General features: G+C 37.8%; 1 protein-coding gene across 1 annotated transcript; it reads left to right on the forward strand.

Annotated features, from left to right (window-relative positions):
* Positions 1-5265: 5265 nt before the first annotated feature.
* On the forward strand, positions 5266-6122 carry LOC127131578 (secreted RxLR effector protein 161-like). The gene is made up of 2 exons (XM_051060493.1): positions 5266-5923; positions 6073-6122. Exons 1-2 carry the CDS (start codon positions 5266-5268, stop codon positions 6120-6122), a joined length of 708 nt encoding a protein of 235 aa, XP_050916450.1.
* The last annotated feature ends 13835 nt before the right edge of the window (positions 6123-19957 follow it).

Below are 19957 nucleotides of genomic sequence, written 5' to 3' on the forward strand. Positions count from 1 at the left end.
GCTTCAGCTAATTGTTTCTTCTTGGTTGCAAGGGTCTCAAAAGTTCCCTTCTAGGCTTCCCCCACATTTCTTCTCGTATTATGCTCAATCTGAACGTCAGTGTCTGCTCTGGTGAATCCCTCTCTCTTCTGACAGAGGTTGATCTTTAACCCATCCCTTTTTTATGTGTCTTTTCCCAGACTAGACCGAAGGCTGACATTCTCTTTCTCCAACTTCCTGATAGTCTATTTGATATGACCCACTTTAGAAATGGTGGCAATAGGTGTTATACCCTGAAATTTTCCCTCCCTGATCCCTCCTTTCATTCAATCCTTAATTGGAGGATAATCTTGTATATCTTCATGCTCCATGCATATGCATCAGTCATGCGTTCATATCTAGTGGTTGATCATTGCGGATTCAAAGTTGTTGACTTGTGGAATTAGGATTGTGGAGTGGAGGAAACCCTAGAGGCTCAGCTCGGGTATCCATCTAGTGGTGGGGATGCAAAGGCCCAATAATTTGTTTTGTGAGCCTTATCTGGACTTCTAAACCCTAGTTGGGGATCATTTCCCAAAGACTTGATTAGGGAGTATCCTAATTCATCCAAGACCTTTGGTTGAAGATTGCTCTTATGACCCTAACTACAAGTACATAAGGGCCCATATAGGTAAGTGTTTAATTGAGGCATTTTCGGTTAGGGCTAAAACCCTAATCTACCTGAGAAAAGTCTTGCCCATCACCTCCGCAGTATCATAATTCATGCAAGTCATACCTTTGGGGTGGGTTATTAGTTCTGAGTTCTTGAATTCATGTTCACACCATTTCACTTATTCCTTAGGATTTGGCTTGCTTTTGACCCATTAAGTCCTTAAACCATTCCTAGGTCATCGATATTCAACCAAGATTCATGCCATGCAAGAAGGTATTGGTCTGAGACCTACCTTCCACTTTGATCAATTGTCAACTTTTTGGTCAAATATTTGACCAAAGTCGGCCAACATCCATAATCCACTGCATGTTGTGGTCATATCTATCATGGTGTTACGTTTTAATTTGATTTCAATTTGATTTAAGTTAATTCTAATTTCTAACTAATTTTAATTAATTCTTTTTGGTTTTAATTAATTTTGTAACTTTCATTAAAATATTGGAATTGATCTTATTGTTTTTAATTGAATCATGAAGTTTTAAATTTTAATTTTAGGGAATTTTAACTCCATTTGAATTTTGGAGTTGATTTTAACCCAAAGGCCCAAAAGTATATCCATAGCCATTTTCAAATCCATACCAAACACCATTTTAATCCAAATAACCAATTACCCACTTAAACCAAAACCAAGTCAATCCTAATTTCAAACATTCAAGTGCCATGTATCCATTCATCCATCTTCGTTTAAATTGCTAAATCAATGTAATCTAAACTTACAAATGTGTACAACCACAAACTAACATACAATTATGACTTCATATTATAAAGGTGACAAGCACCACTACCAGAATTAACCACATAACAAATGTTGTAATTTCATTCAGCTAACAACTCACAAAAGCATTACTACAGCCTAAATACCCATTACTTGTCCTACATGACCATCACCATGAACGAAACCTAAAACAAATACAAATGGACAAATACATATAAGACCTAAATATAATCAAGCTACCATTCATTCGTAATGAACCAGATGCCATTCGACCTGCAGTCACGCATCTGTCTTCCTGCCGAAGTCGTGACCAAGTGTACAACAGGCAAATCGACAGCAATCCACCATCTGAGTTGAATACCGGTACTGTTGAATAAACTTTAATGTTAGAATTAATAGGTTTTATTAATAAGTTAAATGGAGAGATTTGGAAGGTCAAGAGACAGTAGACAAGTTAATAGTATTTACAATTATGTTTCCTAGAATATCAAAAGTTTCTGAATATGTATAAAGACCAAAATTGTACTCAATAAAAATACAGACGTTGCAATTGATTTGTCTTCTCTTATCACAAATCGGCATCAGAGCTAATGGCAAACATGATGAATCAAATGTCGTTGCCACGGCTAACGAAGTTAAATTACGAAAACTGGAGTATCCAAATGAAAGCTCTTCTCGAATCTCTAGACGCGTGGGAGGTAACCAAAGATGGGTTTGAAGAACCAACAGATACTGAGGGATATACGTCAGCTCAAAATAAGGCGTTGAAAGAGACGCGATCGAAGGATAAAACGGCACTTTACATGCTGTTTAGGGTTGTTGATGAATCAGGCTTCGAAAAGATTGCCAATTCAACTACGTCGAAAGAGGCGTGGGACACGCTAGAGAAAGTGTTCAGAGGAGCAGATCGAGTAAAGCAAGTTCGACTCCAAACTCTTCGTGGAGAATTGGAGAGGATGCATATGAAGGAGTCAGAAAATGTATCTGACTACATCACGCGTGTACAAAAGGTGGTGAATCAACTCACCAGAAATGGAGAAACAGTAACTGATGCACGAGTTGTCGAAAAGATTTTGAGATCTTTAACAGATAAATTTGAGAATATTGTGTGTGCAATAGAAGAGTCGAAGGACCTTTCGACGCTTGCAGTCGAAGAGCTCGCTGGTTCCCTCGAAGCACACGAACAACGAAAGATGAAAAAGAAGGAAGAAGGAGTAGAGGACGCAAATCAAACCAAGGAGCAAATCAAAGACGAAAAGGTATTTTTTTCTCAAAACTTTCGAGGAAGAGGACGTGGTCGTGGAGGACGTGACAATGGTCGAAGTGGTAGAGGCAGCAACTTCGAGAGAGAACAGTCGAACCAGCAAAATTGGCGTGGCAGAGGACGTGGTCAAAGAGGTGGTAGGTCGAACCATTCCAACTTTGAATGCTACAAGTGTGGGAAGTATGGTCATTATGCGAAGGATTGTAACTCATTCAAATGCTATAACTGTGATAAAGTGGGACATCTTGCAAAAGATTGTCGAATCGAAAAGAAGGTAGAAGAAACAACCAATCTAACTTTGGAAGCTGAAGCAAATGAAGGTTTTCTCTTGATGGCTCAAAATGAGATCAACACAAATGACAACGTTTGGTATCTTGACTTAGGAGAAAGTAACCATATGTGTGGTCACAAACACTTGTTTAAAGAAATGAGAAAGATTGAAGATGGAAATGTGTCTTTCGAAAATGCATCGAAAGTGAAGGTCGAAGGCAAGGGAACGATCCGTTACTTGCAGAAAGATGGGTTGATTGGATCAATTCAAGATGTTTATTATGTACCAAATCTTAAGACCAACATCTTGAGTTTGGGACAACTTACAGAAAAAGGTTATTCGATACTTATGAAAGAACGGATACTGTATTTGAAGGACAAGCTGGGACATCTGATTGCTCGTGTCGAAATGGAGAGAAATCGAATGTACAAACTGAATCTGATAAACGTTCGAGAAAAATGTTTACAAGTGTCGAAGACAAAGCGTCACTATGGCATCTACGCTTTGGTCATCTACATCATGCTGGTTTAAGAAGGTTGGCGAAAAAGAACATGGTGCATGGACTACCAGATATGGATTATGAAGGAAAGTTTTGTGAAGAATGTGTGCTTAGCAAACAAACAAGAACTTCATTTCAAAAGAAGGCAGAATATCAAGCTAAGCATATCCTTGATTTGATTCACACCGACATATGTGGGCCAATCACACCAGAATCTTTCAGTAGCAAAAGATACTTTATTTCCTTCATCGACGATTACTCACGGAAGACATGGGTTTATTTCCTAAAAGAAAAGTCTGAAGCATTCGAGGTGTTCAAAAGGTTCAAGGTAATGGTGGAGAAGGAAACCGACAGACACATTAAAGCAGTTCGATCAGATAGAGGTGGTCAGTATACTTCGACATCTTTTATGAAGTATTGTGAAGAGCAAGGTATAAGAAGATTTCTAACTGCAGCATACTCACCTCAACAAAATGGGGTGGATGAAAGGAAGAATCGAACAGTCCTTGACATGGTTCGTTCAATGCTTAAAAGCAAGAACATGCCAAAGGAATTTTGGGCAGAAGCTGTACAATGTGCCATTTATGTTCAAAATCGATGTCCACATTGGAAGTTAGAAGATCAAACACCACAAGAAGTGTGGAGCGGACAGAAGCCAACAGTCTCTCATCTCAAAGTATTTGGAAGTGTTGCTTATGCACACGTACCAGATCAACAAAGAACGAAACTTGAAGACAAAAGTCAGAAATACATACTCATTGGGTATGATGAGAAAACAAAAGGGTACAAGCTATTTGATCCCATAAGAAAGAAAGTGATAGTGAGTAGAGACATTCGAATAAACGAAGCAAGTAAGTGGGACTGGAACAGTTCGACAGAAGCTGTTGTCGAAGTTGAAGAATCATATGTCGCTGTACCACTAAACATTTCGAAAAAACTTGGAGATTCTGACGGTGAAGATGAACCTACACAACCCAGAATGCAAAGTTTGCAAGATCTGTATGATTCGACAAGTGAAGTGCACCTTGTATGTCTCTTGGCAGATGCTGAAAATATCAGTTTTGAAGAAGTAGTACGAGACAAGAAGTGGAAAAGTGCCATAGACGAAGAGATGAGGGCGATTATCCACAACAACACTTGGGAGCTAGTTGAATTGCCAAAAGGTAGTCAACCCATTGGTGTAAAATGGGTATTCAAGAAAAAGATGAACGCTCAAGGAGAAATAGAACGATACAAAGCTAGACTTGTTACGAAGGGATACAAACAGAAAGCAGGAGTTGATTATGACGAAGTATTTGCACCTGTTGCAAGAATGGAGACAATTCGATTACTCATATCTCAAGCTGCTCAATTCAAATGGCCAATATTTCAAATGGATGTCAAAACAGCTTTTCTGAATGGTGTACTAGAAGAAGAAGTCTATGTCGAACCACCACTCGGGTACATGAAAGCTGGAGAAGAGAAGAAGGTACTGAAATTGAAGAAAGCGCTATATGGGATGAAGCAAGCACCGCGAGCATGGAACACACGTATCGACACATATTTCAAGGAGAACGGGTTCGAGCAATGCTCGTACGAACATGCCCTCTATGTGAAGAAAAATGGAAGGAATGTATTACTTGTTGCTCTCTATGTTGATGATCTTATTTTTCTGGGCAGTAATGATCAGATGATAGAAGGATTCAAAAGCACAATGACACGTGAATTTGAGATGACAGATTTAGGCCTGATGAGATTCTTTCTTGGTCTGGAAGTTCGACAAGAAGAAACAGGAATCTTCATCTCACAAGAAAAATATGCAAAAGAAATCTTGAAAAAATATAAGATGGAAAGCTGTAATCCGGCTTCGACGCCAATGGAACCAGGAACAAAATTGTCAAAATTTGATGGAGGAGAACGTGTCGAAGCAGGCAAATATCGAAGTTTGGTAGGAAGTCTTCGCTATCTCACATGTACAAGACCAGATATCTTATTAAGTGTAGGCATTGTAAGTCGATTCATGGAGGAGCCAGTTTACACACATTGGAAGGCATTGAAGCGAATTCAGAGGTACATCCAAGGAACAGTGTCACTTGGGATGTTTTACTCGAATTCAAAGAAATACAAGTTGGTTGGTTACTCTGACAGTGATTGGTGCGGAGACATAGATGATCGAAAAAGCACTTCTGGATATGTGTTTTTCATGGGAAATACTGCATTTACTTGGCTTTCTAAAAAGCAACCAATAGTAACACTTTCGACATGTGAAGCAGAATATGTAGCAGCATCCTGGTGCGTTTGTCATGCAATATGGCTCAGAAGATTGATGAGTAAAATGGAGCTAGAACAGAAAGATGCTACAATAATACACGTTGACAACAGGTCAGCAATTGAGTTAGCAAAGAATCCAGTAAACCATGAAAGGAGCAAACACATTGACGTTCGTTTCCACTTCATTCGAGAACACGTGAAGGAAGGAAATGTCGAATTGAAGCATGTAGCAAGTAAGGACCAAGCAGCAGACATTTTCACAAAACCATTATCAAAAGAAATCTTCGACAGAGGCAAGAAATTGATAGGGATGATGAATAGAAGAAACATTTAAGTTTACAGAGGAGTTTTGTTGAATAAACTTTAATGTTAGAATTAATAGGTTTTATTAATAAGTTAAATGGAGAGATTTCGAAGGTCAAGAGACAGTAGACAAGTTAATAGTATTTACAATTATGTTTCCTAGAATATCAAAAGTTTCTGAATATGTATAAAGACCAAAATTGTACTAAATAAAAATACAGACGTTGCAATTGATTTGTCTTCTCTTATCACAGGTACAGGACAAGTAAAATCCTGCATCAGATCCACAGCGAAACTCATAATGTTGAAATAAGAACAAGTCAGTATGACAGTTGGTATTGCATCTACACCAAATAAAAGAATCAACATCAGAAGATTTCAAAATAAACAATTGACTCCAAATTTATTTTCAGCTTCACTACCTTCTCAAGTTGCCTTGTCAGGGAATATTTCTTCTCTTTCGGTGTTGTTAATTTGGACCGTAATGTAGTCGTTGTGTCCCTAGTAGACAATATGCCTGCATAACTTTAAAAAAAAAAGAACAACCAATTCTTTATTGAGACACGTTTTGAACAACAATTCTGAAACTGAACCAGAAGCTACGTGACCGACCATTTTCCAACCGCGGATGAGTTTTGGCTTTAGTGTTTAAGCCTGGCCTGATCAATGCTTTACCCTTTACAACCTGCAAGAAAACCATAATGGATTTCAACTTAAAATCTTAACAGAACCCTTGCACATTCATAACGCAACAATTCCCTTCATAATTCGAATTTTGCAAATCCCACGGTGCGGTCATTTCAACCTTGCCAAAACACCATTCAGTTCATAGCAAGCTAAGATTTCATGATATGTTTGCTAAAAGGATATACTGGACTTACATGAACCATGGCCAACACATGGAGGAGGGAAATTATGGTGACTTGGAAAACCAGAGTGGGCAACAACTTATGATTAACATACTCCAAGCAGTAAAACCCGAAATAACACGTTCCATCTTAATTTTTAACATAACCCAAATGATTAACAAAACTCGAATAAAAGTGGTCACTAACCTATAACATAATAATTCCAAATATAACCAATTTCTGACAATTCCAACTAATCTCTAACATCTTTTTTTTACGACCTAACTGAACTAACCACCTGGTCCGGCCAAAACAAACAAGAAATAAAGCAAAGCAAAGAAGGTCTTGATAATCAACAGAAATCTGCAATAAGGCATATGAATTGTATTAGTTTTTTCATTATCACCACCAACTAGCATGCCAACCAATCGAAACTAGCACTAACTTAGATTTGAAGTTAACAATCTAACTCCATTACTAACACCAACTAACATTGAGCTTAACTTAATAAGATTTTCAACACAATTCACGAGTTCACAATCTAACACTTTTAGATTACCGAATTAAGACCTTGGCACAACCTACTTGTAAAATCCAAACTTACCACCTGCATTTTCCATCAATCTTCAAGTCACCTACATTTTCTAATATAACGAACTGCATTTGAACCAAGACCTATGCAGCTAGTCATCATCATGTTTGCCTTGCATCATAGTCACCATGGTTTCCATGCAGTGCCAAAATATATCGAATCTGCAACTTAAAGCCACTAGTTGAGCGGATCATATAACATACAATTCCACTTGGTTTTGAGGCACATAACCTGCAACAACTAGTCATAGAAATTCATTAATTTTCAATTGAACTAACAACCAAGAAACACTTTCTAACTAACTGAAATTCAAATTAACAAGAAAATCAAGTTTCCAACTAACTTTCAATTCACTCCTAACTAAAACTAACAAAGTTACCTAACTGTTAACAAACTTCAACAAAGACTTCTAATAAAAAGGAGTAGTATCGAAAGATACTCTTTAACCCAAAAGACCGAAATACCACGGTTAACAAAGTCATCATATTCCTCCTTGAAATTGCACAAATAAAAAAGTTGGTTAGTAATAGCTTTTTCTTTGACTGAACATTTGCATTCAAATTAATTTAATTTGGTGAAGCTGAGTCTATGCACGCCCAAGAGGAGTAAAACAAAATTCTTTGATAACAGTAGAAAACTCACTCAAGGAGTTTTTAGAAATCTCTAACTAACTGAATTTGAGCTCACTAACTAACTGAGTTGTTAGTTAACTCAGTGAGTCAGTCCTAACCAATTCCCAACTTCATTCTAATCCCCTATTTAATCCTTTCTTATCTCTCAATTCGACTCATTATTTTTTCCTGTTGAAAGTTGCAAAAAGATCACTCATCAATCTTCATCTTCCTCATTCTCGCTCACACACGAAAATCTCACCTAGAGCTCTACTTTGCAGCCATTTGAAGCTTCATATCGAAGCTTCAAAAGCACTTGAGCTAAGACCCTGATATCTCTGCATCCGCGAGTTTACTACTGCAATCCTTAATCGCACAACACCAAAGATAGACCGCCAAAGTAAACAGAAGATCTCAAAGAAGAAGAAGTCGAAATCGGAAGGGAAGTGAAGAACGCCGCACCTGTATGCGTCATAACTTTGATCCGGTGAGTTTCTTTTATAGTCTTGGATTCCTTTGCAATTCTTGTTTCAGTATTCCTCCAACGCGCCTTTCATTATCCATTTTCTTTGAAATTTGGATTCAAACAGAAACGGCGGATTCAAAACCGCGTTGAGCTTTCAGTTGCGATTTCGATCGAACTTTGAGGAAGATGAAAAGAGAAATGCGAAGGTGTTGATGAACTTGTGTGGTCTTGAATCCAGGCAATGCTGTTGGAGTCTGTAGCGGTAATTCATGACCATAAAGTTATGGATAAGCTAGACGTCAATAAAACAAGAGTCGCCCCCGCACTTTTATTGTTTCCTAAAGGGAAAAGGGAAAAGTACGAACAATACCCAAAAGATAAGAAGTTTTCAAATCAAAATTAATAAAATGTCAGAGATTACAGGTAAGGGGGTTGGTTACACAGAGGGAAGATGTTAACACCCAAAGTGTCCTAGGTACTCCTAGGTAGCCCTTTTTTCTTTTTTGTGTGCATATGTGTTTTTGTATAAATGATGTTTGCATAAATAGAGTGGGGGATGAGAAAAGAATTCATTAATTATATTTTTGTGTTTGACAAGACCTTCGGACTTGTGCCTACGTACCAACATAAAAATGAGGGATCAAAACCTCGTAGTTCATGGTATCAATTTCAAAGTTAGTGAATTGCTTTTAACAAAATTTAAGTTTGAAAGGAACAAAGGGTCTACAATGGTTTGTATGAGTGTTAGTTCTTTTTGGATTTTTAAATTTTAAGTCAAGTATAGTTAAGTTCATTTACAAATTTGATTAAGAAAAAGAGTTTGAAAATGTAAATGGCATAAGGCCAAAGTTTCTAGTTTGCAATATGGTCAAAGTTTTAGAAAAATACAAGCAAAGAAGATTTTAAAAGGAGAGAGAGATTTTGAAATTAAAGAAGTGGGGAAGAGATGAAGAGACTAATCCTAAGCACAAATTTAAAAGTTGAGAGTTGAAAAGATCTGACCAATGGGCTGCAATCCAATAGACAAGAATGTCATATAGAAACCCAAAATTCCTTTTGGACTTTAGAATCAAGCAACAAAAAATACACAGATAGAAAGTTGAAGAGCAAGGCATCAAATAAAGTTAGCCACATCCAAGCTTAGCAACTCAATGATCTTCTTCAAAATTTGCCCATGTATCAGATGACTTCAAAGATGACATAAGTCATAGGTTCAAAATAACAGCTCCACAATGATCTTGTTGCAGACGAATCAAATGCTCCACAATGATCATGTTGCAGATGAATCAAATGGATCTTCAATATTGTATCAGATGAATGTTTACTTCACAAGTACTTGATTTAATGAAAGTTTGCATTGGCCAAGTCCTTTGCATAGGGAGTGTTGCCTAAATTCTAAGTCCAATAGTCTCACATCAAACCAACAGTCCATACAACATATTTTTTTAGGGTTTTTGTTCTTATTATGTACATTAAGATCCAAAGACCACATAAACAAACAAGTATATACAGACACAATATTACAAAATATGGTCCAAAAGGACAAAGTGAAAATAACATTAAAGTAAACAGTTCGAATGGTATGAATAATGACAAATGAATAGAAGCTTAAAAAAATTAAAGTGCATTAAAAGTAAATGACTTGAAATTAAATTTTAGTTGTTAATGAATTAGAAGTTAGTATTGCTTTTGCTTTACTTTTGTTTAAGTCATTCTTTGGAGAACACTCAACCCACTTATCACAAGCATGGATCCTTGAACCAAGACATCTTCCAAAGGAAGGAAAAAAGGTAAAGTTTACACACAATACCATGAAAGAGAGGAGACTTACAATCTCACTAACTAGAATGTTATGCCTTTTGTGTCAAAATTTAGCACTATGTTAAGCAATCGTAATTGGACTTATGTAGAAGTCACAACTATTTGAGGGAGAACAATGAAATTTTGGTGTTAACGCATGTTAGAGATATAATATAATGAACTATGCTCATGAAAAATACCACACACAAAAAGAATATGCAAAGTGGGGGACCTAATCTCATCCATACTTATGTTGATTTTACAATCAACTAGCCTTAGAATATAGAGATATCATAGGTCCATGACGTGAATGCATAATGAAGAGGAATGAGATGAAGAGGGAGGGGGAGTGGATTAAACACAAATTGGACAAAGGAGAACTTTTACCAAATTAAGATCATTCATTCATTTTGGGAGATGGAATGTACATTCCATCAATCCCCTAAATTCAATGATCTTAACCTAACAAAGTCAAACTCACAAAGACAATTAAAATGGTTCTACACAATTAATTTGGTATTTAAACAATTAAAAATAATAAAAATATGCATCAAATTAAATTATAGTTTGTCAATTTCCGAAAACCTCGTCAAAACACCAAAGAAATGGCCATGAGATTTATCATAGGTCAAATAAGGTCAAAGGACTTTGGAGAAAAAATTTCAGAATTTTTGGAAATGTCAAATTATTTTTAAACAATTAAAAATATTCACAAAATCAATTAAATCATGAAAAATATTAATAATGATCCAAAAAATAATGTTAATTCAGAAAATGAAAGAGAATTTTATTTGAAATATTTTGGTGAAACTCTCATATATTTTGGATCAATATTAAATTTAATATGAATTAATGAAAATAAAAGAAATAAATTTAAAATCAATTGTTAGTTTCTTTGTTACAAATCTAGTGTTAGTTGATTTTTCAATCATCTTCAATACATTTCATCAATGATAAGCTATCCCTTAATGTGTCATGTTTTGAGTCTTTTTGACCTATGGAAAATAGTCCTCAAGAGGTTCACTTTGTACATATTACTAACCACTAATTATACTTCACTAACTTTGTTTATCATTAACCTTTGTTATTGTGATTTTGTTACTACTAACTTGTTATTTATTCAAATGTCATTTACATTCACTAACCATTATTATTGTGATATCGTCATTATTTATCTTATGATTTACTTTTATGTCATTACCTTGTAATTTACATTCAAGTACTCATTATCATAATCATTGTACAAACTCATCATGCATGTTTATTTACTTGTTATTCATTTTTCGTCATCATACATTAAAAATAACAAAAACATGATAAAATGGTAAGACAAAAAAATATTCACTCCACTCTTAATCAACTTGGACTTAGAGGATTTCATCTTAGGACCTTTGCTTGGAAGCCTTCCTTTACTCTTTGTGATACTTTGTAAACACTTGGATTTTCACCCGCAACTTATATGCATGTTTGTAAGACCATTATCCTTTGTTTAGCTTAGGTCACTTTAGCACACAAAAGGCTTTCTCTTGGGCTAACTTACAATGAGACTCTTTAATTTCTTGTTGGTTACTTTGCATTCACGTCGCATAAGCTAAAATTCATAAGCAATCTCATTTCGAGACCATTTTGATAATTCAATTCATATGCACATGTAAATACAAACCTCGGTCAATATCGAGTGTACCTTTTCCAAATCAATTCAAAACACCTTTGTAAGTCGATTACTTGTAAAAGTATCGCCATCAACCTCACATGACTTACTCTTGGGCCTTCTTACATTGATACCTATTCGGTTTTAATTAATCGATTAGACGAACTATTCACTAATATAAATTCAATCCATTCACAAAATACAAATTTAAAACCTCGATCCAACATCGAGTATTCTTTATTAAGAATTAAAATACTTAATCATAATTAAACATTATTTCACTTAGGAATAAAAGAGGTAATGGTTTTGAGTTTTCAACTCCTCTCCTCGATTATTTAAGCACGAACTCTTTTACTCGATTAAGTCGAACAACCGTCATTTCTAATCCACCTAAGCACAAACAAATCAAATTCTTTTACAATAAGAAACAAAAAGGGAGATAACTTTGAGTCTTCAATTTTTCCTCCTCGACTATTTGAGTACAAGTTCTCTTACTTGTTTAGTCATATAATTGTCGTTCCTCCACAAATCTCCATGCCCCGATTAAATCAAAATATTTTCACAATAAGTTGATTGAAAAAAGGAGTCAACTTTGAGTTTCCAATTTCACTCCTCAATTGGACGAATACGAGTTCTCTTACTCGGTCAGTCGAACAATATTCATTTCTCCACAAACATATAACTTAATCAAACCACTTTCATAACAAATTATACAAAAAGGGAGATGGTCTTGAGTCTTCGATTCCTCTTCTCAAATACTTGGATATGAGTTGTTTTACTCAGTCATTCAAGTATTTGTCGTTCATGCTACAATACGTCAATCTTATACAACCTTATTTTCATAAATACTCAGATGAAACAGAGAGCGGTTTAGAGTCTTCTATTCCCTTTCACGATTATTAGGATACGAGTTGTCTTACTCGATTATCCGAGTAATCGTCATCCAACAAAATGTCTCAACACATCAAATATATATCTTTCTCGCCCCATGCGATCAAAACCTACCAAACAAAACGTCAAACATATTAATCCAACTTGTCACCCTCGTGTGATCAAAACTATTTTAAAAAAGAACACCATTTAATCCTTTCTAATGCACATAACAAACCAATGCTTAAGCCTCTGCCGAGAGTAGACAAGCCAACGTTTAGCCTTTAGAACACGATCTAAACAGTTGTTCACTAAAAAACACCAACCAACCGTAGTTCCCCGAAATACGAATGCTCCGATTTCCTTATTATACCATAAGGATGCGTAGGCAGGAGATTGTTGTATCTTCGCGAGGACACTAATAAAAAACCTCCCCTTTCCCTTTCTGAAGTTCCCATCCATCTCTTTTCAATACTTTAATTACCCGAAGATAACAAACAAACATAAATAAACACTCGAAACGCACATTAGAACTAAAAGGTTCCCATTTAGTACAACGGACGTAAGGGGTGCTAATACCTTCCCCTTTCGTAATCCACTCCCGAACCCAAATATGGTTGCGATGACCATTATTCCATTTTTTAAAGGTTTTATCGATACATTCCTATTCCTTCATTGGGATAAATAAAGTTCGGTGGCGACTCTGTTCGAACATAATTATTTTATTTAAATAAATTTTTCCGCGACCATCGCGAGGAATCGTATTTTTCGAGATGCGACAAATGGCGACTAGCTCCAAGCAAAAGAGAATGGAGCCTAATTTAGTTCAGTTTCTATCTTGTGTGTTAATCTTGTTTGTGTATCTGTTATTTTTTATCCTGCTATTATTATTCTGTCATAATTATTATATTGTGATTTATTGACTATGCCTTATTTAGGGTTCTCTGGTTGGTGATATTTTGTGAGATAGGCTCTCCACCCGAGTTTGAGGAAAAAAATAATTTTAAGTTTGTGGTTGTGTAGTGGGCTCCCACAAGGAGTCTTCCTTGTTGTGAAGAAACGAAGACCCCGCCTAGAGGAGATTCTCTTGAGATATTATTGCCCGACGAGTCTTCGTCATGATGATAGTATTCTCAAGTTGGATCCATGACACTAGGGACCTTTTAACCCATTATACCCGGTGGTTATGTAGTATTTACCTGAAAAGTCCTAGACTTATTGGGTTAATACGAAAGCCCCAATCAGATGAGATCCCTTGGGCGTATTACTACCTTATAGTAGTATTCCCAACCTCGATCTATGACTCTGAGAACCTTACTAGAACCTTGGACTCGAGAGTTGTGTAGTATGGACCCACTAGGAGTCTTCCTCTTTGGGACCATACGAGGGCCTCACCCAAACGAGACTTGGTTTGGGTATGTTATTTGCAGATGAGTTTTCATCATGACAATAACTTTCCTGAATATTGATTGATGACTTTGGGAACCTTTTAACTTTAGCATCCTCCCAAAAGGGTTTTGTTTAGTAACCAAGAGTACCCACTCTCACGACCTATATATTAACCTACATATGGCACGCATAACATCATTCATAACATAACATTTGCATTATTTTATTTCCAAGGAATCTGAGTATCATAAGTTGCAGGAATTCAGGAAACATGGAATCAAGCAAAAGAAATATTTACTCATTCAAGTTCAAAGATCCCGATCTAAGGATCTTACGTGACTTGGTCTCTCAGATGCACCCAGTATACATAATCAACTTTGGAAAGAATTATGGCAACCTGCTCAGCATCCTCAATCAACAAGTGGACCATACAGCCTTAATCACTCTAGCCTAATTCTATGACCTACCTTTAAGATGCTTCACATTCCAAGATTTCCAGCTAGCACCAATGTTGGAAGAATTCGAGGGTCTTGTTAGGATTCCTATGAAGAACAAGCCACTATTTGAAGGGATAGATGAATCTTTTCCCCTTGAGGTCATTGCTAGTGCGCTTCACATGGATGAAAAGGAAGTAGAGGCTAACTTAGAGACCAAAGGTAAGACCAAAGGATTTCCACTAAGTTGTCCTTTAGAAAGAGCTCATACCCTATTGAAGGCAGAAAGTTGGGATGCTTGTTACTCTGCTATTGCATTGGCCATCTATGGTGTCGTCCTGTTCCCAAATATGGATGGTTTCGTAGACATGGCTGCCATTTGTGTTTTCCTTACTGGGAACCCAGTACCCACTTTGTTAGTCGATGTCTACTATTATATAAGTCACAAGTATACCAAGAAGAAAGGATTGATTGCTTGTTGTGCTCCTTTATTGTATCAGTGGTTTCTAGAACATCTTCCGAAGATAGGTGCTTAGGTTGAACAGACAAATGTTAGTTGGCCTTAGAGATTGGGATCACTCCGATCTGAAGATCTCTCTTGGTACTCCAAAGAATACATCAAAATGGATATCATATTCAGTTGTGGAGATTTCCCAAACCTACCGCTTATTGGAACTCAAGGATGTGTGAATGCTAACCTAGTTCTATCACTCAGACAACTCGGCTACCCAATGGAAGGCCCTCCAAAGGCAAATTCTTTGGAAGCTTTCTTGTTACTTGACTTTGGGGCTGAGAATCCTAGCTTATTCCAGCGAATTAAAGAAGCTTGGAAAAATGTCAATCGAAGAGGGAAAGCTGGGTTAGGGAGAGCAAATGGGATTACAAAAGAACCATATTTTCAGTGGGTAAAGGAAAGGGTGCAGATGATTAAAATTCCATTTGTCATTCGGACACCTATACCTCTTCTTGAACCTAAGCTCACCCATGTCCCTATTGAAGAAATGGAGGAACTCAAGACCACCATGGCAAAGCTAGAAAAAGAGATTGAAGAGCTGCAGATAAAACTCCAACAAACCATCAATGAGAAAAACAATATGAAGTTGGAGCTCGAGAGAAAAGAGGCATAACTTCAAGCCCATGTGGAAAAGTTCAACAAGGAGGAGCATAAGAGGAAGAAGATCAAGGTGGGATTAGAACAAGCTGATCATTGTTTAGATACCCTTAAAGGTCAACTACGACAAGCTCAGAAAGAATGTCAAGACAATGAGAGTTGGTGGCATCTAGCCACAAAGGAAAACAAGACGATAAGGGATACACTTGGGGCTCAAATAAAAGAACTCACCAATTCTGTTCGTCATGCAAAAGCTGAAGTAGATCAGGAGCGCCGACTTAATTATATAGCCACTGAAGCTTCTAGGGTGTCACCCATGATATGGGAGGAGAAGTGTCGAGAGGTAAGAGATACAAGGGAGTATGTCAACTATTGGAAGAACCAGCTAGAGTCATTACGCCAAGACAGCTCCATATGGTTGAAAGAGCGAGACTATGTGATTGAAGATTATGAATCCTTTAAGAAGACCATAGACTTCTTACAAGGAGATAGGGATAAGTTTCGTGCAAAACTCGATGGGCTAGTAGGGTTCTGTAATTGGGAGGCTAAAGAATTGCCATGGATGTTGAGAGACGCAGTCGAAGAGTTAAAAGAAGATATCACTCCTCCAGCCATAATCAGTTTCATTCTGCTCTGTAAAGGGTTGCTGAAGAGATTCAATGAGGAACTAGAAGAGCTTCAGGCCAGAAAGCCAGCTGTTTAATTTGCTTATGTCTTGTATTTTGTTCCTTTAACAAATGTACTTTTGAACTATGACCTTTTTGGACTTCTATATTATGTACTTGAATGAATGACGTTTAAAAATCACTCCGTTATTGCTATTCTAAGTATTTCTTGTTTCTTCGAATTACTAACAACTAATGAAACTCGAATGATTCCCTGAAAATAAAATATGCATAAACATTCGCATCCTCATTATGCATCACGTTTCATAAAAATTCAAAAAACTTATCCAACCTTTTTACCCTTTATCCAGCCATACTGACTAATCAACACCGATACGAGACGCGAAGCAAATACAAGATGCCATTATAGCAAGTTGAGGCCAACCAGATTACCATGAGGACAAACATCAATACGATCCAAGAGAAGATGGATCAACTGTTGGAGACAATGCTCGCGATTGCTCAAAGAGAGAGGATTGAGGAGGAAGAAGCTAGGGAAAAAAGGAATGATAGCACGCCAGGTCTGAACCCCCAAGACGAGGGTTACGTCCCCACCAAGAAGAGATTGGTTCAGATACCGGTAGGAGGCAAAGGAGATGGAGACCGTGCAGAACCTTTTGATACGTCTACTCATCATGGATCTGAAATTAGAGATGACGAGTTTGATGCATTCTATATGCCTAATCAACCAAAACCTAAGATACTTCCAGATCCTGCTTCAGATAGGCTCCGTGCCCTGGAAAAGAAGATCAAAGCCATAGAAGGAAACAATATCTTAGGTGCTTCTGCCATGAACATGTGTTTGGTATCGAATTTAGTCATCCCGGCTAAATTTAAAACTCTTGATTTTGAGAAATACAAAGGACAAACTTGTCCAAGAAGCCACCTGGTAATGTACTTCATAAAAATGGCTGCTCATACCGAAAACGACAAACTACTTGTACACTGTTTCCAAGACAGTCTGAGTGGAGCATCTCTAAGATGGTACATGAGCTTAGAACATGGGCGGATTCAAAGTTGGGAGGATTTGGATGACGCATTTCTCCGTCAGTACAAATATAACTTAGATATGGCACCCAGCCGAATGCAGTTATAAGGGATGGCTCAGAAGGAGAGTGAGTCATTCAAAGAATACGCCCAGCGGTGGAGAGAGTTGGCTGCTTAGGTAGATCCACCATTGTTTGAGAAGGAAATGACCTGGATATTTGTGGACACCTTGAAGGACCCATTCTTTGGTCGATTAGTAAGCAGTGCGACATCTGATTTCGCATATCTAGTCACAATTGGAGATCGCATAGAGAAGAGGTTAAGAGATAGAAAGATTCCAGGAGCAGTGACAACACCTAGCGCACCGAGGAAGTATTCTGGAGGCTTCCTGAAGAAAGGAGAAGGTGAAACAAACGCCATATCCAGAAACTATAAAGGGAAGCAACAAGCTTCATATGGTCAAGTCGCCGTCGTGGTGCCTATACCCTATCAACAACCAATGCAGCAACAACAAATGTATCAGCCACAACATCAACAACATCATCATCACCAAAATACAGCACCACCAAGACAATTCAAGCTAAGACCTCCAAGAAGGCAACTTGACCCCCTACCAGTACCTTATAGTCAGATATTCCCATATCTGCAAAAGGAGGGCCTTCTAACATTGAGGGAGTTAAAACCAGTTGTTTTTCCATATCCACCCGGATACGACGCTAACGCCCATTGTGAGTTTCACATGGGAGCACCTAGTCATACCTTGGAGAATTGCTTTGCATTTCAAAATTGGGTACAAGACTTGATCGAAGCGAAATTCGTCTCATTCACTCCGAGACGCCCGAACGTGAACACCAACCCCATGCTGACGCATAAGGATGCTTCCGTCAATGCCATTGAGGAGAGTGATCAAGGCAAATTGATCTGTAAGGTTGAAGAGATTCAAACCCCTATCACCATGATACGAGCACAATTGCTGAAGAGTGGTAAGATCCCGGAAGAGCTGGTTGAGGAAGAGAACAATGAAGGGTTGAGGAATTTTATACAAAAAATGTTGGATCGAGGAGAGTTATAGATAAATTGCCGCGTCAAGAGAAAGCTCCAGGAAGAGATAGCCGTGGTGGACATCCCCTATGATGAGGTTAAAGTAGAAATACCTATAAGCCCATTGGTGATAGAGTTTCCGGCAACATTCGAATATAAAGATGAGAAGGCAGTCCCGTGGATATATCAACCCAGAGCTTTTAAGCAGGGGCAGAAAGATCAACCTTTGATGATCAACGAACCAAATGTCACTTCAATTAAGGGGTCAACAGGAATGACACGTAGTGGCCGAGTTTTCGCACCAAGAACTGCTGATACATCTGAAATAGCTAAAGGGAAGGAGGTTGTTGTCCAGATCCCCATCCTTAATCAAGGAATGCAAGACATGCACCTGTCTCCTAAAGTTGCTTTCACTCGTTAGGAGGCTGAGGAGTTTTTGAGAATAATCAAGAAAAGCGATTATAAGGTGGTGGACCAGCTAAACCAAACACCTTCCAAAATTTCCATGTTATCTCTACTGCTCAACTCAGAAGCACACAGGAATTCATTGTTCAAGGTATTGAGCACCGCTCATTTCATGAAGGATATAACAATAGAACAGTTTGATGATGTGATAGCTTGTGTGACCACTGGGAATTTCTTGGGTTTTAATGATGATGAACTACCAATCAAGGGAAAGAACCATAACAAAGCCCTCCATATCTCCTTGAAATGCATAGATACTATACTGGCAAGAGTGTTAGTAGACACAGGTTCCTCACTGAATGTCATGCCGAAGACAACTTTGATAAAGTTGCCAATGGAAGGGATAAGTATGAAACCTAGTACCCTAATCGTAAAAGCATTTGATGGCTCAAGGCGAGCAGTGATAGGAGAAGTTGATTTACCAACCAAGATAGGTCCAACTATTTTCAATATCACATTCCAAGTCATGAACATACATCCTAGTTATAGCTACCTACTTGGGAGACCCTGGATTCACTCCGCAGGTGCTGTCACCTCTACTCTGCATCAAAAGCTAAAATTCATTATAAATGACAAGATGACTGTGATTGGAGGAGAGGAAGACATCTTGGTTAGTCACTTGATATCTTTCCGATATATCGAGGTAGATGGTGAAATCACTGAAACACCATTCCAATCCTTGGAAGTGGTAAACACGATGGCCGTCCAACAGACCTTGGAGGTCCCGAAATCAGGACCATCCATGGCCTCGTGGCAAGGAGCTAAAGTTGTTATGGAAAGTGAAGATGCTCAAGACTGGGGCAAAGTGGTTAGTGAAAGAGAAACGAGACAAGTTTGGCCTGGGGTGTGACCCATCATCACACAAGACCGGTAACCAACATGACAAAAAACAAATTCCTTCTGTGGAGAAAACATTCACCAGTGCTGGCCAAATCTTTGGTAAGCAGGTGGCAATGATCAGTGAAGAAAACCGCAAGGAGGGGGTGTCTAGCTGGATGCGTCAAGTGGCACCTAATGAAGAAGTAATAAACTGG

The sequence above is a fragment of the Lathyrus oleraceus genome, chromosome 3 (assembly GCF_024323335.1).
Source record: "Lathyrus oleraceus cultivar Zhongwan6 chromosome 3, CAAS_Psat_ZW6_1.0, whole genome shotgun sequence".
In the NCBI taxonomy this organism is placed as follows: domain Eukaryota; kingdom Viridiplantae; phylum Streptophyta; class Magnoliopsida; order Fabales; family Fabaceae; genus Lathyrus; species Lathyrus oleraceus.